This window comes from Procambarus clarkii, chromosome 63 (genome assembly GCF_040958095.1).
Source record: "Procambarus clarkii isolate CNS0578487 chromosome 63, FALCON_Pclarkii_2.0, whole genome shotgun sequence".
NCBI classification, from domain to species: domain Eukaryota; kingdom Metazoa; phylum Arthropoda; class Malacostraca; order Decapoda; family Cambaridae; genus Procambarus; species Procambarus clarkii.
In genome coordinates, this window is record NC_091212.1 from 18486674 (window position 1) to 18514563 (window position 27890).

The 27890-nt window shown below is 40.6% G+C and overlaps 1 protein-coding gene across 1 annotated transcript; it reads left to right on the top strand.

Moving 5' to 3' along the window:
- The first annotated feature begins 1467 nt into the window (after window positions 1-1467).
- Window positions 1468-27791, top strand: levy. The gene is made up of 3 exons (XM_045760608.2): window positions 1468-1622; window positions 9043-9185; window positions 27546-27791. The coding sequence occupies exons 1-3, from the start codon at window positions 1529-1531 to the stop codon at window positions 27630-27632; spliced, it is 324 nt and encodes a 107-aa protein (XP_045616564.1). The 5' UTR covers window positions 1468-1528; the 3' UTR covers window positions 27633-27791.
- The last annotated feature ends 99 nt before the right edge of the window (window positions 27792-27890 follow it).

Here is a 27890-nt window from a genome sequence, read left to right on the forward strand (position 1 = left end):
AATTTAATTCCATTCTCATTATTTCAATCATTGCATTTCTTTGACATCCAAGAATAATCTTCATAGCCTCGTTCTGTATCAGCTCTATTTTCTTAATTCTGCCTTGGCCTGTGTAAGACAAAACGGGTGCTGCGTAGTCTATCAGGGACCGAACAGTGCTTATGTATAACATCCGCATGATAGGTACCCCAACACCTTTACCAGAAAAAGCCAGTGCTTTCAGAGGATGCAGACGGGCTTTACATAAGGTGCTGATATGATTTATTTCAGCATTTTTACTCTCGCATGTGTATCCAACATACATGCCCAGATACTTGTACTTCTGAACACAGCTCAGTTCACACCATTTAGAGTAAGTGTTATATTTCTTCGTTTCCTACACTCATATTTGGTTTTATCTGCATTTATAACTAAGCCTAAGATGTGACAGGTTGTACCAAGTATGTTAAGAGCAGAGTGAATTTTGTTCCCAGAAGTGCCTTGTATAAGAATGTCATCAGCATATATGATCGTCGTGACCCCTGGAGGATACATCTCTGATGCTAATCTGTTCATTAATACATTGAATAAGGTGGGACTTAATACTCCCCCTTGTGGGGTACCTAACTGAAACCTCCGTTCCTCAGACATGTATCCCTGGTAATACACCTGACCTTTTCTGCCTTGTAGATAATCCCTTATCCAGTGTAGCAATCTCCCTGTTATTCCCAGATTGGCTAATTCGTATAAGATTACTTCCCCATTGGCTTTATCAAATGCTCCTTGTAGATCAACAAAAACTCTACAATTGTCATCCACATTAGACAAACACTTTAAGAGACAATCCGCAGTACTTTTGCCTTTGATAAAACCAAAGAGATTACTGGACATGTTATCACCTACAAGGTAGAGTAGCCTATGTAACAAAATCCTTTCCATCATTTTACAAAAGAAGGATATAAAGGAGACAGCCTCCGTTTGACTTAGGGATAGGAATGATGACAGCCTCTTTCCATTTTCTTGGTAACTTTCCCTCTCTATAACTCATATTAAACAAATCAAGTAAGGTTCAAGGTTTCATACCGGCTAAATAATTAAGAATGTCGTACGTTACTCTATCTTTTCCCGGAGCAGTAGAGCTGCCACTTTTTATAGCATCCAGTAGCTCATCGTGAGTTATCTCAGTGCATGTTATAGATCTTGTATTTTAGTAAGGGTTAGTAATTTGACCCTTGGGGAATGACCTTGATATAAGCCTAACATTTATATACACACTGGCTGCCTGTCCCCCCGACACAATGTATTATTATTATGAATTATAATAAAGCTGTGTAGAAGTAACCAAGATCGATCGCTGCCTCAATTGAGACCTCCGAGTAAATTCTAATTACCACAAATATAAAATATAATACAATTATAGAGATTTAAATAAGAAAATATTTACATTTGAAAATTTTGAATAATTTGGAGAGGGAGTAATAAAGATATAGAGTAGAGGTAATAAAGACGGTGAGTTGAGTTATCAGTTGCCAGCAGCTGGTCCGGGAAGATGGCCGCCTCGCTCGCCTCCCTCGCCCGCAGGACTATCGTCACCACCGTCCGTAACGCCGCCTCTGGGGGCGCGGCAGGACACGCACACGATGGTAAATGGGTCCTGTAACGTGACTGTTGAGTCAGCCGGCCTACTGGGTGTTGGGGCCGGCTGGAGCGGCAGTCCGGCCGGCTGACCGGCTGCCTGGGTCTAGGCCTCCCCCCTGCTTTAGGCCCAGTGTCGTTCAGGGAGCTTCCTGGGAGTACTGAGAATACCTCACTGGTTTGACACGGCGCAGGTTATGTATTATTAACACACGATAACATTAGTTATGGTGGAGTGAGGTGAGGCAACGTGAGCACCCTAGACACTAGGCACTGGTATGGGGTCCCGTAATGCCTACGCGCCCGCCTCAAGTGGTATAGTTTTGCCATAAACTTTAAAATTCTAATATATTACATTGTACACCCACCCTTTACATTACACTTTGTGCATTATACATCTTGAAGTGTGTCTTTGGTTGTCGTGTTTTATAATGATGTACAGTGAGTTGTCGCCTGTACCAGGTGATGTAAAAAATTATCCTTCTCGTAAAAAATGTGCAAGTGTTAAGTCGTACGTTGGTGTGTCGTGCATAACTATTCCTAAATTTTGTTGGGTTAGGTTCGGTTCGTTTTAATTAATATAAAATGTTGTGCACAAAATTACCAGACATTAACAAAGGTTAATTAGAGGTACATACGGTAAAATGTCTGATAGTATTTTGGAACTAGCTTTACAAATGCCTGGAACATTGTGGGTTACATTACCTGTTAACCATCGGGCAATTTATACATGAAGTAACTAGTAGCTCCAATTAGTTTACTAATTTTTTTTATTTATATATACAAGAATTCCTACATTCTTGTATAGCCACTAATACGCGTAGCATTTCGGGCAAGTCCTTAATCCTATATTCCCTGGAATACGACCCCCACAAAGAATCGTTTTTACAACCAAATATCCATTTTACTGTTGTTAAACAGAGGCTACAGTTAAGGATTGACGCCCAGTAAATCCTCCCCGGCCATGATACGAACCCAAGACAAAAAGCTTGCGAAATGCCAGGCGAGTGTCTTACCACTACGTCACGAAGACTGTGGTGTAGGAATTAAAAAATGACGGGTTATTGTAAAATTGCTAATACAGCACCTCGGACATTTTTTTTTTTAATTAGTGATGCATAGCATATGCAGACTAGATTCCATTATCATTTTGAAATTCACTTAGTTTATTCTTGCCATAGCCCAGGGAGCCGGTCGGCCGAGCAGACAGCACGCTGGACTTGTGATCCTGTGGTCCCGGGTTCGATCCCAGGCGCCGGCGAGAAACAATGGGCAAAGTTTCTTTCACCCTATGCCCCTGTTACCTAGCAGTAAAATAGGTACCTGGGTGTTAGTCAGCTGTCACGGGCTGCTTCCTGGGGGTGGAGGCCTGGTCGAGGACCGGGCCGTGGGGACACTAAAGCCCCGAAATCATCTCAAGATATCTCAAGATATATCAGGGGCCAGATTCACAAAGCAGCTACGTATGTACTTACGAATGTTTTTCTTGGCACCTTCGTAGTGGCTACATCGGTATTCAGGTACTCATTAAAGAAGGAAAATCTTCGTAAGTATACTGCCTCGATTAAAGGACGGCCTCGACCACTCGTAGCTTTACGTAAACTGGATATAGCTCGATTTTTCTCTACTACACAATACGGAGGATCAATTTTCTTATAAACAAAACTTTTTAGCTGGCGAGTTTCAAGACAGTCCTTCGTGTTAACTATATATGCATTCTCTGCTTGAAACTTGTAGTAAATATGTCTTTTATGATACAGGTATTATAATTAGTTTTATAATAGCAAGATATTATACCAGTAGTTAAGTAAATAAACACTGGTGAACATGAAATATGAGAGGTGATGAACCTGGGCTAATGGGAGCATTTCTATTGCCAAATGCCCCTGTTCACCTAATAATAAGTAAAACTAGGGGGTGTACCTAAGCTATACATACCCATTTTTAAATTATTTTGTTTGGTTTATTTTGAAATTAAATTTGGGCGAGACAAAAGAAAAATATGCTGCACAAATTATTAGGTAAGAAGGGTAAAAACTTCAAAATTCTCGTTGAATACTTAAACCTGTAGTTATGAATGTATGGACTATTATGGCATGTTAAAAAAGAGAGGGGCAAGTAGGGGTCCAAGACCTCTTCCTGTTACACAATTTGGCTGTGTAACAAGAAGTAATTATCAAAAGAAGGCATCAAGCCGGCAAGGCTACGTAGCAGCATTGTGTGTAATGATAATCCAAATTTCTTGTAACAAATAATGCACCTGTGAGAAAAACAAATCCTGTCAGATGTAAAAATATTGATCCAGTTATTTAAATACAAAAATATAATTAAACAAATATTTATGGGTTTATCCTATTTCTTCTAATGTATATCCAAAGAAGTGAAAAATTGAGACAGTGCACAATTTAATGATTCACAAGAATTGTTAACATTTGTTGTTAATGCGAGATCTTGATGCGAGATCAATGCGAGATCTTAATGATCCATGGTTAACACTTATGATTTAGTAAGGATAATACTGGTAATAATAATAATACAGTACAAGCTAAAATTTAAAACCTTTATTACTGATTTCTTTTTATTAACAAGCTTACGGTAGCACACAGCAATGTGCTTCTACCCTATTCTATATGAAAGATTACAGTGTAGATCATAAACTGGTTACAAGCTCATCCCACATTCTCACTTCATAGGACGGCCAGTCATACATGGAATCAGGAGAGAATAAGGAATGTAAGGCTGATCTATTGGCCTCCACTGGCAAAATCTGGATACAGCACAAGAATATCTTCCAATATTCCTGAGTGTATGAAGCAATCGCAGAGCTCAAAGTACCTCATACCATTTGGTCTGAAGTCACTGATAACAGGGCAATCACAGATAGTGTTAGTGTCCTCTCAAGTAGGACTGAAAACATTTTTTTTTCACCCAGAGGGTTATAAACCCATGGAACCTGGGAGAAAATAAACAGTGAACTTACAAACATACAATGGGAAAATGTTCTAAGAAATAAAAATCCTACACAAGGAATAGAAAAACTGACTTCTGAAGCATATGAAGTCTGAAACATGTTCTTTTGAGGAAACCAGAAAGAGGTCCAATGTAGAAAGAGAATGCAGACGACATTACAAAAGTAAGAAATTAATGGATATGCTTAAGCAGAAACGACTTTCCTTACAACGAAGGAATAATTTAAACAGGGAGATTGAAGAAATCGAACAGAGACTGAAGCATTCGTATCAAACTGAGAAAAGGCAACTAGAACAGAAAGCAATTAAAGAAATAAAAAACCCAAAATATTTCTTCACATATGCTAAATCAAAAGCAAAAACTACTGCCAGTATTGGACCTATTCGTATTATTGAAGGTTCATACACTGAGGATGACAGAAATTAGCAAAATCCTAAAAAAGTGGTATGAGGACGTGTTTAGCACTCCGATGCACAACATGAAAGTGGAAGATCCGGACAGCTTCTTTATGCTTAATATCCAAACCCCAGTAAATATAACCGATATCAACACGAGCATAGCAGATTTTGAAAGAGAAATTGACAATATGCCCATGCACTCAGCCCCGGGTCCAGACTCATGGAATTCAATATTTATAAAGAAATGCAAAGTGCCAGTAGCACAGACACTCGGTATAGTGTGGAGGAAGAGCTTGGACACGGGAGATACCAGATGCGCTTAAAGCAGCAAACATAGCCCCTTTATACAAGGGACGGAGCAAAGCATTAGCAAAGAATTATAGACCAGTTGCACTAATGTCCCACATAATAAAAGTATTTGAGAGAGTGATCAGGAGTCAGGTCACTAGTTTCATGGAGACCAATGACCTCCACAATCCAGGACAACATGGATTTAGAGTGGGAAGATCATGCCTGTCACAGCTATTTGACCATTACCACAAAATTACTGAGGCATTAGAAGAAAAACAGAATGCAGATGTTGTATACACAGACTTTGCAAAGGCATTTGACAAATGTGACCATGGAGTGATATCACACAAAATAGGTCAATGGGAATAACTGGTAAAGTAGGATGCTAGATACTCAATTTCCTGTCGAACAGAACACAGTAACAGTCAATCAAATAAAATAAGAGTTCAAGGGCACTTAAAAGCTCTTTACCTCAAGGTACAGTCCTTGCACCACTGCTGTTCCTAATTCTCATATCGGATATAGACAAAAATACAAGTCACGGCTTCATGTCATCCTATGCAGATGACATAAAAATCAGCATGAAAATTACATCTGCTGAAGACATTGAAAACCTACAAGCAGATATTAACAAAGTTTTTGATTGGGCAGCAGAAAATAACCTGATGTTTTATAGTGATAAATTCCAGGTACTCAGGTACAGCAAAAATGAGTATCTGAAACATAATACAGAGTACAAAACACAATTGAATCTGCCCATAGTAGGAAAACAGCATGTTAAGGATTTGGGAATAATGATGTCCAACGACCTAACGTTTAAGGAATATAACCAAGCAAATATTGCGTCGGCCAGAAAAATGATAGGATGGATTACGATAACCTTCGGATCCAGGGATCCCATCACAATGGTTGTACTCTTCAAGTCACTTGTGTTGTCCTGTCTTGAGTACTGCTCAGTACTCGCTTCCCCCTTCAGAGCAGGAGAAATTGCTTAAATAAGAAGGAATGCAGAGAACACAAACGGCACTCATAGATGCGATAAAACGCCTAAATTATTGGGATCGTCTCAAAGCGCTCCAAATGTACTCGCTAGAAAGGAGACGAGAGAGAGATACCAAATAATACACACATGGAAAATACTGGAGGGCCAGGTCCCAAATCTACACGGTAAAATAACAACGTACTGTACTGGAGTGAAGGATATGGAAGAAAAGGCAGAATCGAACCAGTGAAGAGCAGATGTGCCATAGGCACAATCAGAGAACACTATAAACATCAGAGGTCCGCGGTTGTTCAACGTTCTACCAGCGACTATAAGAAATATTGCCGGAACGACCATGGACATCTTCAAAAGAGAACTAGACTGTTTTCTAAAAAAAAGTGCCGGACCAACCGGGCTGTGGTGGGTACGTGGGCCTGCGGGCCGCTCCAAACTGGAGCCTGGTGTACCAAACTCTCAAGTCAAGCCTGGCCTCGTTCTTAGCCAGTACTTGGGGAACCTTCATAGCACACATACTTACTTAGAAATACATGGAGCTTCACGAATCTAGGTCCAGTTCTTTAACTCCTAAACTGCGCAAAACTTCATACGAGTGTAACTTGAAAAACAAGAAAAAAAAAAAAATTTAAAATTGAATATTGAAAAAATCATATTTTGAAATTGCTGCAAAAATATAAAATATCTCCTATTGTTCATTTGGTGGCATTATGCTCTCAGAATAGCATATAATCATTTTCATATACAGTATTTAGAATATAGCTTTTCAGTACAGTATAGTTTACTGTAATTTTTTTTGTCAATATGGCATTAGAAATATGCACAAATTTAGACAACAAAAAATTTGTAACTCCAAACGTTTAGTTTATGAAAAATCAATTCTATAGTGATTGTAGAACACAGCTGTGCACACTACATGTAAAAATAGTGAGAATCGGTCAGAAACTAGATTTTTGGATATTGAAGTAAGTTGAAATTCCAATTATAGATATGATTGAAGTTGAAATTATCGACAATGAATAAGGCAGTTCTAATTCATGAATTTACTTGTATGTTTTAATAAACATTGTTTGGCATGCATACTCGAATATGTGAAAGTTGTAGGTCAATGTGTTGAAATGAAGTAAAGAAAAAATAACCCCCCAAAAACAAATATAGGAATAATTACTATAATTATAATGATTTAGAGGATATATTTATGGTATAGTTTATATAAGTAAAAAAAAGCCCTAATCTGGTCCCTAATCATCAAAACCTAAGTAAAGAAAATAGTTTAGTTTGAAATCTGTGAAAATGTCAGCCACAAAAAATTCAAAGTCTCAAGTTCTGAGAGTTGACTGATTTATTTGTTGACCAATTTATTTGTCTTCACATAGTTAGGGACGAGTATGCACTCTCCAGGATGTGAAGGTAACAACAAATTCAAATAATAAACAAAGGAGGAAAAACTAAATATCTAAAAAAACAAAAAAGAAAAAGAAAAAAAAAAAACAAAAAAAAACAACATAGTTGAAAATAACTGATAATAATATTGGGCAATGTATTTATATGATATATAGCAAAATAGAGCATAATAACATGCTCATTATTATTTGATATGTATTACTCAGCAATGCTATAAAGGCACCAGCTGCGTATCCACTTTGTGGACACTTCTTGCTACCATTCTTCTTTGTGCGTCGGACAGGTGCTTGCATCGCATTATTCATCAGATCCAGTTAATAAGAGCTGTTTTCCTTGTCAAAAAACTTTTTTTTCTAAATATTCGTCTAAAATAAATTTCTGAAAATATATATAGTTTCACGACGCTGAAGCTGAAGATTTGTTTAACATTTTTAAGTAATTTTTACATAATTCGAATGTTTTTCGAATTATGTTCTCTTATGCTGAGCAGTTTAAGGGTTAATGAATACAGAGATCTAATACAAGAATACATTTAATTTTCTCACTGTTGGATACCTGGGACACTGCTACAGTGTCACAATTAGCTTGTGGGTCTCGTGGAGTGAAGAAATTGGGGAAGAGTTTGTGTTCGTTGGGCTACGATCAGTGTATATTGGTTCTTTATTTGTCATTAAATTAACAAAAATAATGAGTTATGGTGTATCACTTGATGCTGACTGACCTGGGAAATTGAAAAATTATCTATTGTAGTTGCAGTAACCTATATTTATTTATTTTTTCAAATTTTGAAGAAATGAATACATTGAGTATTGAACTGTAGGCATGTTTCAGGTTTTCTCAAAGAAATCCAATTGCTGAAGATAATTTTTAAGTTTCGTGCATATGGTAAAGTATTAAAATGTAAATGGTAATGTGTAAATGTGGCACCAACCAGAGATCACTTTGGTAAACAATCTCACATGAAAAGATAATTGCTCTGCTTGTAAGAATTTTCAATGATTTTAAAATTACCTGCATGAAAAGTATTTTTTTTTTTTTTTAACAGTAATACAGACCAATTATGTGTGCACATTTTATTTTTGTTGGAAAAATAAATGGTATATTGAGCAATGTTGAAATGTTCATAATTTCATATGTTCAACAGTTGTGTATATTATCAATTCAAGTTTTATTTTGCATCCACTCAAGCAAATTTATTTGCAATAATATAAAACCAAATTTATGGTAGTACTGTACAGTAACCCAAAAACAGAGAATTTGAGCAGGACCCATATATTCCTGGACGTTTGTGGTCGGAACATTAGTGTTAAGACTATTTAAACATTGCTTTGAAATGAGTGGCCATTTAATTCTGAAGTGTTTTGACAGGTGGAACTAAGCAGTGGAAGATGGTGTCCCTTCTAGTTGCTTTACCTGCTATTGGACTGTGTATGGCAAATGCATTCCTTGGTACAGAGCATGAACACAGGCCAGAATTCATCCCATATGAACACTTGCGTATTCGCACAAAGGTGAGATAATTAATGGGCAAATGTCAACCTAAGTAAATTTTTTTGTATTATTTATTATTACTACTACTACATAGAAGCACTAAATCCAACAAATTTTTTCTGGCTCCTTCCTTGTCATTTAAGTTGAAATATTAACAAATTCTCTACAGTGTGTTAATGTTTATTTTTTTATTTTTTATACAGTACTCTTGCCATCTTAATGCTTGAGGTGCATATATAGTTACTGTCATTGGGAGAATGATTATCAACTTCTAAGCAGACATTGCTTACAGATAGTGGCCAGACATGATTAATGGATACTTATCTAGTTGTATTGATGATCTACTGTGCCAAAAGCAGAATTGATGGTAGTTTTGAAGCCAAAGATAGATGTGTGGTAAATACAAGTACAGTGTAATGATCTTTCATTTATCCAGAGTAATTGGAACTTTACAGTGTGTTTTATCCTGAGATCTGCATATTTTGGAGATTTTTTGTTTATTTTTTGGCCAGATGTATATGGGCACAAACAATTCTACCTGTGGCAGAAAACCAGCATACTTTCCCTTTGTGTCAACAAGACATCTTTGGGAAACCTAAAATGCAAAAATTTTCTGGAATTTTTATGGGCACTTGCTGTTGAAACTAGAATGTCATGCTAACTCATGCACTTCCATACAGAATGTTCTTATTTTCAAGATCTGAAATTTTTTCTTGTTGTACAGTACCTGTATTTCCTGTTCCTCTTTGAAATGTGTGGTATGTCTGACTTCACTTTACTCATCTTGTGTGTTTGCTCTTGTATTGGCATCCTGAATGATACCCAGGAACTTTAAATGTTTTGATGTGTAATCTTCTGGACTTTGATGTTTTTGATAATTACTTGAATTTAGTACTGTATTCGTGAAGGAATTTCACAAATTGCTTGCCTATTGGTTCCTATGAAGGAGCGAGATGTAGCACTTCATGCCCCCATCTCCTGACCGTTTATATCTTGTGTGCTAATTACATCTCTCATGGAAAAAAGGAATACGATAAACTTTATTAACGTTGTGGATGTAATTGAATTCGACAATCTCTTCAATGCATTCATTTGTCTACCACCTGTACAGTGAACAAGAACTTCCTTATGTCTTGAAGTTTATTGCATATCAAGCTTCTACCAGTGTCTCCTTGTTACATTTCTTTAATTTAAATAGGCTTCATTTACCCACTTTATCTATTACCCTCAAGATCTAGTATGTAGTTTCATCAATTTATCAAGCCAATGTTGCTTCTGTTCTCTAAGGTTGTGAGGATGAGGTCTTGCAACCTGTCATCATAATACCAGAATTGAGTGGCCTAAATTAACTAGTTGCAAACCTCTAAAGTTTGCTTCACTAGTGTGAGATTCATGCTGGAGCTACTTATGAGTAAGGTCTTGCATAGGGTATATGAACTTGTCTCTTTGTTTAGATTCTTAAATGACTCGTGTTTGCTGTTAAAATAGTTAATACTATTTTGAGGGGGTAATAATCTGTGTCCATTGCATTGCTCGGATGGATTTGTTATAATACTGTATTTTGCTTATTTTTTTGTGTATATGCCACCTCGGGCAGATAAGGGGCCTATACAGTATGTACAGAGGAATTTCCATTTGCTACTTTGCTCTATAGTATTTTAGGGTGTTCTTATCTTGGGGTTAACTTTACTCTCTTTGTATTTCCTCATTGTGGTACAGAAATTTTTGCTCTGATTTTTGTACAGGTTTGCTTTTTTCTTCTACACATTTTTGCTCCTTGAGTAATTGTTACCTTTCTACTTTTGTACTCTCATTCCAAGTTAGATCATGATTTGTGATCCAAAAAATGAGATTGTGATGGCTCCAATTAGTTAATTTGTGAAAATTAGGTAAAGCTCATATTTCCTCCTAGTTGGCTCCACTATCTGCTAGTTTCGTTGTATACCATTAGTTTGTTAGTTCTCAGGTGTGGGCTGGTTGATCTAGGTTACTTCCTGAAATATTTTTCTAGTATATTTTCTTCCACTACTTCAACCTTGGAAGGTTGAAGTCGTCTACAAAAATCACATTCGGCACTGGGTTTTCTAGGCAGTTTTCGATGTTTTATCTACTCTGCAAATTTTGACTTGGAGGGGGAAGGGGGCAGGTTCCTTGTCTTGCCACATGATATACGGAACTTTACCAATGTACAGGTGGTAAAGTCTTCAACATGGACCTCCTATTCCATGTCTTTACTTTCATATATGTGTAACATTGTAATCCGGGATACAAAATTTGCTGTTCATATAATCTATAATAGTGTTTTCTGTGAATTTTCCAAATACACTAAAATTGCTTACCTGTTGCAATGTGAGGCCATTAATTAAAGCCCATTTTCTTTCTAGGTTATTTGATTGGCAAGAATTTAACAAATGCACTTTTAATTAATTTGAATGGTAACATTTTAGAAAGTCTTTTTGCCTGAGTTAGTTCTAAAGTGCAAGAGTTTACTTTTTTGTCTAATAATGGTAGTTGCTGATGTGTTAAGAGGTCTATTATGTTTTGGTATATTGTTCATAAACAACTTAGTTCCATATCTATATTTACCTATTTCTGAATCTATACTAATTTAGTTTGTATTATTGTTTTGCATTTATTTCATAATTACAATGTGTATTTAACATTATTTCCCCTTTAATCTGTTGCTATAATATTCTCTTATTCTTCACCTTTAATCTGTTGGTAAAGGTGGTTTCCAATTCCTGGGATTAAGTTTATCATCCTTTGACCATGTTAAAGTGAATTGATCCAGTCTATAATAGTGACTAAAACTGAACTGCATAATCTGCCTGTATGTATAAACTGGCATCCTGTCTACAGGATCGCCGTCATCGCTACTGTCTCCGCTACCGTGTGCGGTTCCTACAAACACCCTCACTCTCGCTTATGCCGTTCTTTGACCTTTACCCCTGCCATGGTCCCTGTCCCCTTTCACTACCTACCTCTTTCTGTACGGTTGTCTTGCTTGCAAGGTTTATTTCGGTTCATGTTACCAACATTTCTTGTCGTTCCATCCTTGCTCCCATGGAGGATCCCCCTTTCCTAAGTTTTGTATAACCTTGACCCACGTGACTAAAATTTTTACAACCCCTTCAGTTCTGAAATGCCTTTTCCTTGCAAGCTTTTCTTCACACTCCCACTCCATTTCTGTCTTCACAGATTGGTCTAAGTCTGCAGACAGTGTAGGCTACTACTGTTGTTTTTCCTGATCACATCTATGTCACCTGCCTCCAGAGACTAGCATCCTCACAGCAGAACTTTGCTATTTGGTATGCTCTTCAACTGCTTTCTCACTGTCAATCTTCCTTTGTTGTTGTAGTCTATTCTCGCAGTGCCCTCGTGGCTCTGGTGTCCTTTAATCCAGTCCATCCTGTGGTAGTCAAAATTCAACATTGACTGTTTCTTATCTCTAGCAGATTTATGAGTTTTGCTGGGTTCCCAGCCTAATTAGTGTCCTTAAATGAGCATGCAGATGCTGCTGCTAAGGAGGCTATCTGCACTTGTCCTATCTCCCGTAAAGGTGTTCCTTATTAAACACGCTAAGAGTACACGTAAAGGTGTACTCTTGGTGTCCCTGTGGCCTTCCTCCTACAACAGTAACCGGCGGAGGGAAACGGCTCTGGCAAGGCTATGTATTAGCCATACACGTTTAACTCGCGTGCACTTAACGGAGTGCTGCCCGGCTCCTTATTGTCCAAACTGCATTGTGTGTGTGACAGCCCTGTATATCCTTGTTGAATGTCTGGACTTCCAAGAGTGTCTTGCTTCTCGACTGTCTCTCGCGGTCACTTGTCCCTCGATAGAATTCTTGGTGAATCGGATACCTTTGATATCATTTGCCTTGTGCCCTTTTGTTCTTGTATTGGCATCCTTAGTGATGTTTCGCGCCCTACGAATATCCCGCACATTTGATGGTGCTACATAGCCTTCCCGGCTTTGTGCTTTGTTTTGATAATTACTTGTCATAGATTAATCCTTCACAAAGCCTTCAATATTTATTGGTGATGGGCAATTGTTGATTGACAAATATTGGAAAACCTGAACAGTAGAGTACTTGTTCCCTAGTGACAGCATCACCAATATAATTAGACTAAATGCTTAAAAGCATTTAATGTGATGGGCTGCAATTTTTATCATGTACAGTAAACTGGTTTAATTTGATTTCCATAATTATTGTAACAACACAAAACTGATATCCTGGTGGATATCGAGGTTTTTATTTATAATGTGGTTAAAAATAGTAACAGACCTTTCACCCAAAGAATGAGGCTTGAAAAGTACTTTGAAAAGTGTTTTAACTACATTCTTTTTAGACACTGCTGCTATTCCTTCCGAACTTTACTTGCATCCCATATTTTTAAAGTTTTGACTTGGGATAGCTTTTGCTGGGGCTTGGGGCTTGGTAGGTGGCTGCCGGATTGTGATGCTCCACGAGTCAGTCCTCTGTCCTTTTGAAGCCTTGTGCTCCTGCTGCTGTCTTCACCAATTGTGCCAGAAATCTTTTTCCTCGTTTCATTTTTCTCTTCCCCCCCCCCCCCCTCTTCTTTCTAATTGTCATTTCCTGCCAACCTTTTGCTAGTCTTGATTATTCTTTCGGACTTCTTCTGTTTTAACCTTTAGACCGCACATATTTCCGTGAATTTAGGGGGCCTAACATAAATAATATTCAAATTATGTAAAAATAACTAACACTATCACGCTCCCGGCAGTACCCTGTATAACATTCCCCTCGTGTGCCATTCGTTTCGGGCGACCGCGCGACGACACTGAAATGTGTGTACATTTTTCGGTCTTCTCGCCTTAATTTTCCATGTATGTATTTAATTTTAGTATCAATTTATTTGCAAGAGAATGCTCTAGAGGAATATATCTATAAAATTTCACCAAAGCAGAGTTCTCCGCCTCCACCGGGTTCGATCCCCTGTGGAGGTGGAGACAAATGGGCAAAATGTTTTTCAACCTGATGCCCCCTGTTATCTAGTAGTAAATAGGTACCTAGGAGTTAGATAGCTGCTACGGGTGGCTTCCTGGGGGGGGGTGTAACAAAAAGGAGGCCTTGTCGAGGACCGGGCCATGGGGACGTTAAGCCCCAAAATCAACTCGAGATAACCTCAGGATAAGCCGACGTGAGACCCGCACCAAATAAAAAACTGGCGATCGTTAGCCGTGAGTGTCAAACAGCAATGATATGTTTATGCTCTTCAGGTTTGTCAACTCTAGAAGTGTTCTACGTCATTAACTTTGGTATCACTGTGATCGCAATAAAATTCCCTACACGGACATGGGCATATAAAGTACAAATCATGGGCGTGCCCCACCCACAATACCGTGGGAAGTTGCCAAAGGGTTACCCATTACCGCACGCCCAATGGCATATCGGCTACACTCCTACTAAAAAGTGTTTACTCTTTTCATGTTTCTGACCTTAATTTTTGATGTATGTGTTTCATTTTGGTATCAATGTGTTCTCAAAATGTTCTAGGGGAACATATGTATAACATGTCACCAAAGCTAGCGTGATGCCGGCACCAAATAAAAAAACTAAGTCGATTGTTAGCTGTGCGCGCCAAACAGCACTACTCACTACTACAAACATATTGCTACTCTTTTTCAGGTTTATCAAGTCCAAAATTGTTCGACGTCGTTCATTTTTGTATCACTGTGATCGCAATAAAATTCCCTACACGGACATATGCATATAAAGTAGACAACATGGGCGCGCCTCGCCCGCAATGACCCCTAAAGTCGCCGAAGCCTTACCCGCTAGAGCACACTCATAAGAACATAAGAACATAAGAACAAAGGTAACTGCAGAAGGCCTATTGGCCCATACGAGGCAGCTCCTATTCTATAACCACCCAATCCCACTCATATACTTGTCCAACCCGTGCTTGAAACAATCGAGGGACCCCACCTCCACAATGTTACGCGGCAATTGGTTCCACAAATCAACAACCCTGTTACTGAACCAGTATTTACCCAAGTCTTTCCTAAATCTAAACTTATCCAATTTATATCCATTGTTTCGTGTTCTGTCCTGTGTTGATACTTTTAATACCCTATTAATATCCCCACTCGATGCCACACCCGCTACACCCAGTACACCAGACACACACGGTTTGCTAACAGACGTTTTTGTGCTACATTGTTCATTGTGGTATCAAATTATTTGCAATAAAATGCTCTAAATGGAAATAGTATAGTAGTTATCCATATACAGATAACCCTTGTTCATTAGGAGCTGAATCAAGGCCATGACTGTCTCCACTGTTGTTTTACCACTTCCGGCATATACCTCGGTCATATATGTAGCCAGATGTTGATTCAGCAAGCATGTACAGTTTTATTCCATACTTATCAGGCTTATTTGGATTATTAAACCCTGAAAGATAATTGCCCACACCATGACATTGTTCCTTCATCCAAAATCGATTCTTTCTTGGGAATGTGTTTGTGCAAATTTCCTTGTAAGATATTTAATCACTGCGAATTTTTATCAATCTGTCTATTGTTCTGGGGAATGGCATTGTTATTATAACTATGAAAAAACTGGCAAATATGTTGAAATTGTTTAGAAAAAACTGGCAAATATGTTGAAATTGTTTCGACATCATGAAAGTATTGAAGGTACGCATATGCCACAGCCGGCTTGTTTGCCAGTACTTTCTCATCGTTGGGAGGGTTGCAACACCCATCAACATGGACAGACCCAAATATCTTGCCATTTCCTTGACAGATACTTCTTGCCACCTATTCATTGCACTCGTGGAAGCATTCTGTATAAATTGTTCAGCATACAAGTTTGTTTCAAATGTCAAATATTCAATCAATGCAAGAGTCAGAAATAATTGTATAAATTGTATTGGAGTGGTAGGTGTTGGTATAGTCATGCCTGGTGTTCCAGTGAAACTTTACAGATGGTTGAGTGTTGTCAGTACACCAGGCATCTTCAGAATCTGTTTGTTGAGTATGTCCAGCACGCTTTCGAATAGGAGGCTGTGGACGTTCCGCCTCGTCCTCCTCAGATTCCTCACTCTTTGAATCGCCATCAGCTGCTGTGTCTGTATCTATATTATCACTGTTGAAATCACTGTCCCATTCTGCGCCCCTCAATATCGGAGAGCGCTTCAACCAAACTTGGGATTTTTGTTGGTGTAAGCCTCACTCTGCTAAATTTCTTGTACAGCATACTTGTCTTATCCTCTTTGGTTGATTTCTTCGTTCTTTTCGGCATGGAACTGCTCTGCCCTTGATTATGATTCATCGTGTAACGTATATAAAGTGTTGAAAAGGCACGGGAACAAATATAAATGCCGATAATAGCCGAGATTTGCACAAGTTAGGGACGCCAGCTGGCGGCATGCCAGTCATAGGCGAGGTAAACAAAGGACTAGGCCCACTGCATAGCCTGACGGCCCAGGATGCCATGCGGCATATTGAGGAAAGTGGGAAGACACTGGCACTCATTTTGAAACCACCCAGAAGTTGATTGGATAAAAATTGAATTTTTTACAAATGTTTTAATACATGACGCGAGCAATAGTCACTCGCTTAGAATCGGGACAAAAATGAGTGACGATGGGTGGACGCAACGGAGTGCGATAGTGTTAAAAATGTTCGCACATCTCCAACTTATTGGCTTCAGTGTCTTGAAACAATCATAAAAATATTTTCAGAAATTGATTTTAGACGAATTTTTGAAAAATAAGAACATTTTATTGATAAGAACAGCTCCTAGTAACTTTAACTGAAGGATTATGCAGTAATAAAAAAATGCAAGCACCTGTCCTATGCTCAAAGAATAATAATAATAGTAGTAAGAAGTGTCCACAAAGTGGATATGCAGTTGGTGCCTTTATATCATTGCTGAGTAATACATAATAACACAAAACATTATGAATAACTTATGTTAATGATCTATTTTGTTATATACATTGTCCAATGTTAATATGATATATATGTTACTCTCGTCTATGTCCCAATATATGTTACTTTCATCTATGTCCCCAAAAAAATTTTGTTTAGGGGAATTTTTTTTTTAAGATTTTAGTCAATTTTTCTCGTTTATCTGATTTTATTTTAACCTTTACATCCTGGAGAATGCATGTGTTTTCATAACTATGTGAAGATAGAATGAAATTGGTCAACAAATAAGTCAGTCACAACTAGCAAAACTTGGGAATTTTAATTTTTTTGGGCTGATTTTTTTTCAGATTTCAAACACTCTTTTCTTTGTCTCTTGGTTGTTTTGATGATTAGGGACCATATTAGGGCTTTTTCACTTGCACAAAGGATACCCTAAATATACCATTATATTTATTATAATTATCCCTATATATTGTGTGTTTTTGGGGGTTATTTTTTCTTGACTTCAATTAATTAACAAATTAAAACTACCTTTATTCATTGTTGAAAACTTCAACTTCAATTATCTCTGAAACCAGAGTTTCAACTTTTGAGTGGCTTCTAAAATTCTAGTTATTAACTGATTTTCACTATTTTGATATATTGTGTGCTCTGCTGTCTGTTCTACAATCCCATCAGAATGGATTTTTCATAAACTTTATACGTTTGGAGTTATAATTTTTTGGGGGGCTAAATTTGCCGCATTATTTCAAATGTCCTATTGACGATTTTTTTACAGTAAACTATACTAAAAACCTATATTCTAATTTAATGAAAATGAAGATCATATGCTATTCTAAGAATAACATTAAATGAATAATTAATGATAGTTCATACAGTATTTTTTTATTCTGAATTGAAAATCAGAAGTTTTCAATATTCAATTTTAAAATTAATTTTGATTCTGTTTTTTCAAGTTACACTGTGATCATTTAGACAAAGTTGGAGCATTTGCCTAGTTAATTATGCAAAAATGAAAGTGTTTGCAAGTTTTAAAAACTTAATTATTTTTTGTCAAATCATATATGTATGTATTGTGCAGTCTAAGGGTTAATGCCCAGGTGTTTGGGGAGGCGTACTCTCTTACCCGTAGAACTGTAGTACCCAATGTCTCTAGCGAGGGGACTCTTTTATTGTCAATCCTCCTTTTGTCGCTGAACCCAATCTTAATGGACTAACGGTTCTTGAGGTGGCGATTGTGGGGCATATACTCAAGACGCACCCCCTGGGGGGCCTCGGCAAGACCAGCAACATGTCTCATGTTGGGTGTCCTATCCTCTAATTGTGGCTCCGTGGTGGGTACGGGGGCACATTCATGAAAGTATTACCTATTGTTTCCATGTCGCTGAATACCGTTCCTCTTATAACTTCTCAGACTCGTGGGGTGGGCTACCAAGCCCCTGAGTTGGATTGTGTCGGAAGACTGGGCTCTGTAGCCCCCTCTACATTGGGCCCAGACCTAGCTCCTCCTCTGACCCTCCTGACTACTCCCTCGGCTCCCTTTCCCTCCTATGTGGTTGGGTCGAGCCACGCGTCCCCAGCAGTGACGACCTCGTCCCCTGGCACGGCTCAGTCTCATTGTAACTACTGAGCCTTTTAAACCCTCTCTCTCTGGGGGGTTCTCAACGCCGTCCCCACCACAGCCGCACTCGCACGATCCTTTCCCATACTAATACGTACCAAGCCTTGTTTGGTCCTGCTTCGTGGGCTAAATACCTTGATCTCCTCCCTTTGGATTCTACACCTGACGATTTCTCCATCCATGAACACCTTGTCGATTCAGTGGGTGCTTCTGTTACTTTTAACCCCACCCATTTTGGTAAATGTCATTGCTGCTCCTTCACCGGATGCAGGTAGCCGCATTGTCCTGCATTGGAGAGATCTTTTTGGGTCTCCAAAAACTCTGGGTTAAATGCCAGTTTTGGCACCGTTCTCCTCCCTCACCATGTTGCAACTGGTGTTAGGGAACCTGAAAGACTGCCATGAGGATATTAAACATATCCTTGAAGCCCAAGGCCATCCTGTCCTCCAGGTGGACACGTTCACTCGACCCCCTCGTGGTCGCCGCCATCAGCCCCTTCGAGTTGTGAAAATCACCTTTGATAGTAGGACCCTTCCGTCCTCTTATCATTTTTGCTGGTGCCAGGTTCTCCGTTCAGGAGTACATTCCCTCCTTGACTTTGTAATAAGTGCTGGAAGTTCGGGCACGGTGCCCTCAAATGCACAAGTCTTGTTTCTCTATGCCCCATGTATGTGGGACGATAGCCACTTTAAGACAGATTGCTCATCTCCCCAGGCCCACTGCCTCAATTGCGGTGAGGCCCACCCTACCTTCTCCCGCACGTGTATCCACTACAAGCTTGAGGAAGCCATCCTCAACTTGAAACACCGGGATTGTTTGACTTTTCCTGAGGCGAGACGCCAAGTCTCCACTCTTTCACTGGCGTATCTTATGCTCGCATATTGCGTTCTACCTCTCCTCGTCCTTCCCACCTTCCTCAGTCCCACGACCGTTTCCAGGCCTTAGACCCGGACACGTCCACGACCTCCTCCCCTGTTCCTTTATGTCATGTCTCAGAAAGTCTCCCTCCTGATTCTCCTGGAGTTTACCCCCATTCCTACCCTGTTCGCCATTCTCCCGTGTCTTTTCCTTCTTCCCGTCCTTCCCCATTATCTCTTGGCCCTCCACGCCGCCTGTCTGTCCAGGATGATGTCCATCATCCTCTCGGCAATCTTCACGTTGTTTACTCCTGTTCTTCTTCTGCCGAGATCCTCGAGTCTGTCGCCCAGTACGTTGTTGCTGGAACACCTGTCTCTGAGTCAGAAACATAAGCCTGGCTCCTCTCCTTCCTCCTCCCCAGGGGGTAAGAAAGCATCGCTTTCTTCCTCGCCCCCCAACTCTGACTCCCAACACTTCGTCCCCTCCCATTTCGGGGGTTGAGCCCTCTATCCCAGATGTGGAGGTTTCTTTCGCTCCCGATTCCCTCTCGGTTGCTGCTCTTGCTGAGATGCACTCCCCAGTTTCTACCCCTCCCTTCACTTGCTGTCCTTGACAGCCCCTCTGTTGTCTCCCCCTCCTCCGGACTCTGTCCACCTGCCCCTGGTCTGTCCTCCCGCTCCCTTCCCTCCATCCTTATTAAGTTTACCCATGACCCCTAACCTGAATTTTGCTGATCCTGATCTTGAGCTTATTTAATATACTGTGTTCTTCTTTCTTTGTTTCTTCATTGTTTTCTGTTGTTGTCCTTCCTATTATTAATAATGTCTTCTTCAATTAAATATTTGTGGATTTTATGCCAACTTCCTTGAACTCCAACTTCTGATTACACAGTTTTCACCACTTTGTGTTTGTCTCCAGGAGCCTATGCTTGGTGCTTGCCCTGGTTTTTTTGTAGTTATTCCTTTCTTTCTCCCTTCCCCTCCCCTTTCCCCCCAGCTTTTGCTGGGGCCCATAACTCTACTGCTGTCTTGATTCGTACTGATATTCCCTTCGTCCCCCTACTGTTTCCATCGCCTATCCATTGTTCTGCTGCCCGTGTTTTTGTGAGTAAATAGTATACAGTTTGTTCCATTTATCTCCCCCCAAATGTCCCGCTTTCCCTTCCTGATCTTGAGCACCTCCTGGACTCCTTGCCAGAGCCGGTTCTCCTGTTAGGTGATTTTAACTGTCGACATAACCTCTGGGGTGATGTTTTGACAAACACCTGAGGTTGCCTTCTTGAACCGTTCTTCCTCTCTTCTTCCCTGTCTCATGTGAATTCTGGTGAGCCCACCCATGTGGACTTGAACTCGCACCCTTTCCTGTCTTGATCTTTCTCTCTGCTCGTCGTCCCTTTACTTAGATCTCACGTGGTGTGTTCTTGATGACCTCCATAACAGTAACCATTTCCCATCCTTGTTTCCTCTCTCTTTTCACCCTCCCTTCTCCTTCCCTAGGTAGCAGTTTGCCAAAGCTAACTGGAACCCATTCACCCTCCATGCTACTCTCTGACCTCTCCTCTCTGCCCTCTGCTCTATTCCTCGCTCTACCTCCTGAGGCACGCGGAAGTGTTTCCTGGTGGAATGCAGACTGTGCTCGGGCTGTCCGCTGTAAGCGTGTAGCCTAGAAGAAACGCCGATGCCGGCAGACGGCTGATTCTTTTATTTTGTTTCGGAAAGCAAGTGCGGTGGCCCGTAGGACCATCCGACCGGCTAAGAGTGAGAGTTGGAAATCTTATGTTTCCACCATTACGTCCGATACTCCTCTGCCGCAGATCTGGAAGAAGATCCGCAAGATTGCGGGCAAGTTCGTTCCAGATGTCTCGCCAGTTCTTCACCTCTGTGGTACTCTTGTGGCGGACCCAGTGCAGGTCGGGACCGAACTGGGTTCCCACTTTTCTTCTGTTAGCTCTGGTTTTTATCTTCCTCAATCCTTCCTTCCTTCGTAAGCCCGGTCTTGAGTCTTGTCCCTTAGATTTCCACACTCATCTCCGCCATCCCTATAATGATCCCTTCTCTCTCTCTCTGAACTTCAGTCTGCCCTGGCCCTTTGCGGTTCTACGGCAGCGGGCTTGGATGAGATGCTTCGAATTCCGAACAAAGATTCTGCGAAGCTTTTGGGGTTAATCTTTGACACACTTGTCTTGGTCGCCCCATATCTCTTGCCTCTGTGTTGAATGCTCTAAGGTCCTTCCTACTTAACGTTCTGTCACATACTACTTGGGGAGCGGATAGGTGCACGCTCCTCTCTGCATTCTTCTCTCATACTGTCTAAACTCGATTATGGTTGCCCAGCTTACTCTTCTGCTTCTACTCTTCGCCGTCTTCATCCTTTGCACCATACAGGGGTACCTCGGTTTAAGAGTTTAATCCGTTCCTGGGGACGGCTCGTAAACTGAAGCTTATTTCCCCATAAGAAGTAATGGGAAATGAATTAATTTGTTCCTGACTACCCATAAACCTCACTTCAAACTATATTTTTTACCTAATTTATCTAAATCTACACTACAAAAGTATGTTAAAGTCAAGGGAACCGATCGGCCGAGCGGACAGCACGCTGGACTTGTGATCCTGTGGTCCCAGGTTTGATCCCGGGCGCTGGCGAGAAACAATGGGCAGAGTTTTTCACCCTATGCCCCTGTTACCTAGCAGTAACATAGGTACCTAGGTGTTAGTCAGCTGTCACGGGCTGCTTCCTGGGGGTGGAGGCCTGGTCAAGGACCGGGCCGCGGGGACACTAAAGCCCCGAAATCGTCTCAAGATCTCAAGATATTACTTACTCTTGCTGATGACTGCTGTTGGCGTATGGAAGATGGTGAGGGAGGGAGGAAGCGAGGAGGAGAGGTGTTATTGTTTGGAAGGAGAGTCCCCTTCCATTATAACATCAGGCAGTGAAGTCGTGAGGACTTCACTGGTGTGCACTATGGCACGTTTTGCCTGCATACCACTAGGACCTGCTTGTGGCTTACTGCTTGCTTGTCTTAATAAGAATCTGTCTAAAGATACTTGGGTTTTCCCTACATTTTAACACTTGTCTGTAGTAAGACATGACATTGTCATATAAAAGGTAAATTCAATGGCCTGCTATAGCTTTATCTGGGTGAGTTTTTTCAACAAAACTTTGCAGTTCTTCCCATACTTTACACATTTTCTTAATGAAGAAGTGACATCCTCTACTGCCTCTAGTAGGCATCCGAGGCAACGCTCGTATTCTGATGTAAGTTTTCCGAGGAAATTCTGCTCGTAATTCGAAAAACTCGTAAACAGGGACGCTCGTATTCCGAGGTACCACTGTCCTGGGTTGCGCCGCGGCTCTGGTGCCTTTCGTTTACTCCTACCCCTCAGCTTGTACGTTGACATTGGCTTCACGTCTCTCCAGGACCGCCGAGATCGCTACTGTCTTCGCTACCTTACTCTCGCCTGTCGTGCTTTGACTTTTTCCCCTCCTGTAGTTCCTGTTCCCCTTCACCACCTCCCTCTTTCTGTCCGGTTGTCTCGCCTGCAACATTCTCTTTCAGTTAGTATTGCTAATATTTCTCCTTGTATTGTTCTGTCCATGCTCCCGTGGAGGGTGCCCCCTTCCTCAATATTGCAAATCCCTGACCCACATCACTAAAGATTTTACTCCTCCTATGGTTATGAAACGCCTTTGCCTTGAACACTTTATCACATTCCTGCTCAGTTTCCATCTTCACCGATGGATCTAAGTCTGCAGATGGTGCAGGCTACTCTGTTTTTTTCTGACCACACCTGTGTGTGTCGCCTGCCTTTGGAGACTAGCAACTTCACGGCAGAACTCTATTTTCTATGCTCTTCGTCTCCTGCTTTCTCGTTGTCAATCCTTTGTGGTTGTAGTTGATTCTCACAGCGCCCTCATGGCTCTGTAGTCGTTTAATCCAGTTCATCCTGTGGTCGTCGAGATTCAACATTGGCTGTTTCTTATCCAATAGATTTAAGACAGTTGAGTTTTGCTGGGTTCCCAGCCATATTGGTGTGTCTTTAAATGTGCATGCAGACACTGCTGCTAAGGAAGCTATCCGCACTTGTCCCATCTCTCGTAAAGGTATTCCTTATAACGACTTTTACCCAGTTATTCATTCCTCCATCCTTGCCCGCTGGCAGAGTTGTTGGTCTTCTGTTACTGGTAACAAAATGCATACTCTTAAGGGTAGTGTGTCCCTGTGGCCTTCCTTCTACCACCGTAACCAGCGATAGGAAACCACTCTGGCAATGCTGCATATTGGCCATATGAGCTTAACTCAGACATTTAATGGAGCGCCACCCTGCTCCTTATTGTCCTAACTATATTGTCCCTCTTACAGTTGTGCATATCCTTGTTGAATGTCCTGACTTCCAGGACGAGTGTGTGTCTTGCTTTCCGACCGTCCCTCGCGGTCACTTTTCCCTCGATAGAATTCTTGATGAATTGGATACTTTTGATATCGTTCGTCTTGTGCGTTTCTGTTCTCTTATTGGCATCCTTGGTGACATTTGGTATCCTCTGATTGTTCTGCACATTTGATGGTGCTACATAGCCTTCCCAGCTTGATGCCTTCTTTGATAATTATTTACTTTTACTGCTGCTGCTTGCTAAAATGACCATCCTATGCACTTTGTAACTTTTGGATTGCCTGTAACCAAATAAAGTTAGGAAACTTTCTTGGCTTCATGAGTAACAGAAGATTAACTCGTAATTTGACAGTCTGGCAAAACCTCTTGCCACATGCGTGGCAGTAATTGGTCTAGTCTTCTCTTGGCCCCACTTAACACTATCGGTCACTTTGGACCGGACTCTCGTCCATTATTTTTCTCCCGAGTCCTAACTTTGGACCGGACTTGCGTCCACTACAAAAATATTTGTATAAAATTAATTTTTTATCCAATCGACCTCGGGATAGTATCAAAATAAGCACCTTTAGATTGCGCACAATTTGATACCAAAATGAAAGATGTAACATGAAACTTGATGTCCGAACACTTATATGATCATAAATAGGTTTTTGGTCAAAATTGTAAAATATTTGTTAAAATTCTATTTATTGTGCTATTATGTTGGGACTAGTTTTAAAATGCGCGCCTTTACGTCGCGAACAATTTGATACCAAAATGAAAGATGTAACACACAATTTTATGCCAGAACGCTGGAAAGATATAAATAATTTTGTGATGATGAGCTTCCAGAATTAAAATATTTGTTAAAATTCAAGTTATCGCTCTATTATTATGGGACTGGTTTTAAAATACCCACCTTTTTATTGCGAACAATTTGATACCAAAATGAAAGACGTAACACGAAAATTGATGTAATCAAACTGAAAGGGTATAAACATTAGGTTGCAGAATACAAATTGGTGCTTGTTCATGGGTAACTTTAGGCTTTTCTGCGGGGAGGCACTCCAGGCTTTTGTACATTATATTCATACACATCTGTAGGGAATTTAATTGCGAACACAATGATACCAAAACGAACGATGTAGCACCAGAATTAAGAAAAGGTGAGAAAACTGAAACGAGTATACACATTTAGGCGTCGCCGCATGCTCGCCCGCACCATTGCGGCCATGACGTCAAAGGCACGCTAGCACGCTCGTGGGGTGCGCGATAGTGTTAACAACTCATTAATGCTTTTACTCTTTACTTATTTAATTTTTTGGGTAGAGGGGTTAGAAATGATTAATTTTGTCAATGCTAAAGTGAATGCTCTAGAATATGCATAAATAATAGTATTCTAGTTTGTAGAGTGGTGTAGTTGATCTTGTAAATTATAAACATTTAACCATTCCTCAAAAGTTGATTAATTTTGCATGGCTGCAAAATGAAAACCTATGCATACGTTAGTGATTTGAAAAACAACAAAAAACACACGGGAAGAGATTCAGTGGGTGTCAGAGACAATCTTGGGTTGATATCAATGTTAGTTGGTTCTTCTTACAGGCTATTCATGCCTGTGCCACCTCTTGGATGGCTTAATTATCATCAGTCATCGGTTGGTTCCCTGATGAGCTCTGCGCTCTGCCCACACTGTGCTCTTCTTTGCAAGAGTTTTGTCATGACTGCAAATAAGTAAGGGGTGAGAGCAACCCTCGCTAGAAGCGAGGGGGGACTCCGGGGTCACATCCATTGGACCCGCGCACCCCCAGGGGTTTCCCAGGGTCCCGAGCGTTTACTATAATAGGACTTGCTCAGGTAATCGTAGGCAGGGTACTGCTAACCGGCGCCTAAAGCTACCAAACAACTTTCTAAGAAGTGAACCCCTGGGACGTGTACACTCACGGGGACCTAGCAGGGGGTACCACCAGAATAATAATCAGAACTCAAGGGGGGGGACAGGAGGCAAGAACGAAGACAGACCCCCCCCCCACCAGGAAGATAAACAAAAATAAAAAGAAAACCCCGCAAGAGGACAGCGTACCCAGGCAGAACAGAGCTGGCCGTCATATAGGTGAAAACAGGCTGCACAACACCTAGCGCCCCACCAGTGCAAAACTGCCCCTTACCCTCAGGCAAACAAGGGAGGCAGAACACCCGAGCACACAAAGAGCGGCCGAAAACCAAGCAGTAAACGGCCTAGCAGGGGCAGAATCCAAGGAACTTGTGGAAGGTGGCCCCAAGCTCCAAGGGCAGTACTTACAGGGCACCTAGGGAAGGGAACCCTAGGCGCATGCAGTCCGAGTACTGGAGACTCATTCCTGGCTCACGCACCACCTAGAAGACAGACATCACACTCTAGGTACAGTGCTGAAACAACAAATGGAGTCGGAGCACATAACTGGTGCCTATAGCATCAGCCAAAGAAGTGATGAGTGGATAGCCGGCGAAAGAGGTCTGGTGCTCCCCCTTCCCCCTCCCGGGCAGGGGGGGAGCTGCGCAGACAGCGGCGCGGTGACGTGTGACGTCATACTAGTTTGCTTGTTTTCTGTTGGAGTTCTATCCACTAGTTCGGGTTTTTTTAGCAATTTTAACCAGAATAGGAGTTTGTTTTGGAATGCTTACCTTTCTGGATGCTTGACGCGGTCGATGGCAGACAAAATGCTTCCAACCACACGGGGGGTTTCTATAGGCCATTGCTCCCCTTGGCTCTGAGGGGGCCAGGTTCTGGCCATGGTCCCTGGTAGGCCATAGAACTCCATACGTATGACTAGTGCCAAAGTCTGACATTAGCATATCAGCCTGGTAAAGCTCCGGGGAGCCTCCAAGTCTCGCCCAGAAAATGGCGTTTCATTGCATGCAATGCTGTTTTTTTTTTTTTGGGGGGGTGGGGGGTCCAAGATTGAATGACAAGTTCTAGCTTTATTGCCTTGATTATGCATAATTACAGTATACTAAAATGTGTCATCAGGCCTTTAGTGTAATGGCCCAGAATTGATCCCCTTATTGTACAAATTGTAGTCCTTCATGATCAGTCTTGTTTGAATTGAATGTTATAAATTTTCTAGGAAGATGGCGAAACAGGTTTGCATCAATTTCTTTATGCCAAATAAAGGAACTGTTGCAATAGTTCTAGATACCATCCTCTGTGAATTTGACACTAACATTGATCTGCTTCCCTTCAGCTCCATTATTTGCATCCTAAGTGATATCTAGGTAATCTTGAAGATGAGGTTCATAGTTCTGTATAGCCATACTGACTTGGAATTGTTTGCCCAGTTTACTAAAACTAGTTTTTAAATTAATTTTAGGCTTGGTATACCCGCTTCCCCTAATTTGCGAGTGGCTACAAAATAAGTCGATGGGGTAAAGTTTTATGTATAGTATTTAGATATTGTTATGCTTACTTACATTTGATGTTTCAAAATTGGAATGACTAAGCTATTGTCATTTCTAGAAATGTGCTTTTCCATCAGTTTCTTGTATAAAATACTTCATTGTACTTGTGTAGGGTTGAACCATCCAGGTAGGGCAGGGCAATTTCGACTTCAGGATGGTATGTAATATTAATGCTGTATTTTAAATTGCAGCGCTTCCCATGGGGTGATGGCCAGAAGTCACTCTTCCACAACCCCCACGTGAATGCTCTCCCAGATGGCTATGAAGATGAACATTAATGCCTATTGTAAAGTTGTACCATAGTCCACCACTATCATTTAGTGATATAATGTCTGTCATGACCAACATACTTGTATATACCAGCTAATAAATATATTAATCAGTAATATCTGAGCCAGGCTTTTTGTATATTGACATGAAATAAATTTGATGTCGGATTCTTTTTCATTTTGCTCTTTAAAAATATGATAATGACCCATGCCTTTTTAATTTGGCAAATTTTTATGCTCTAAAATATATTGGCATTAATATTAATT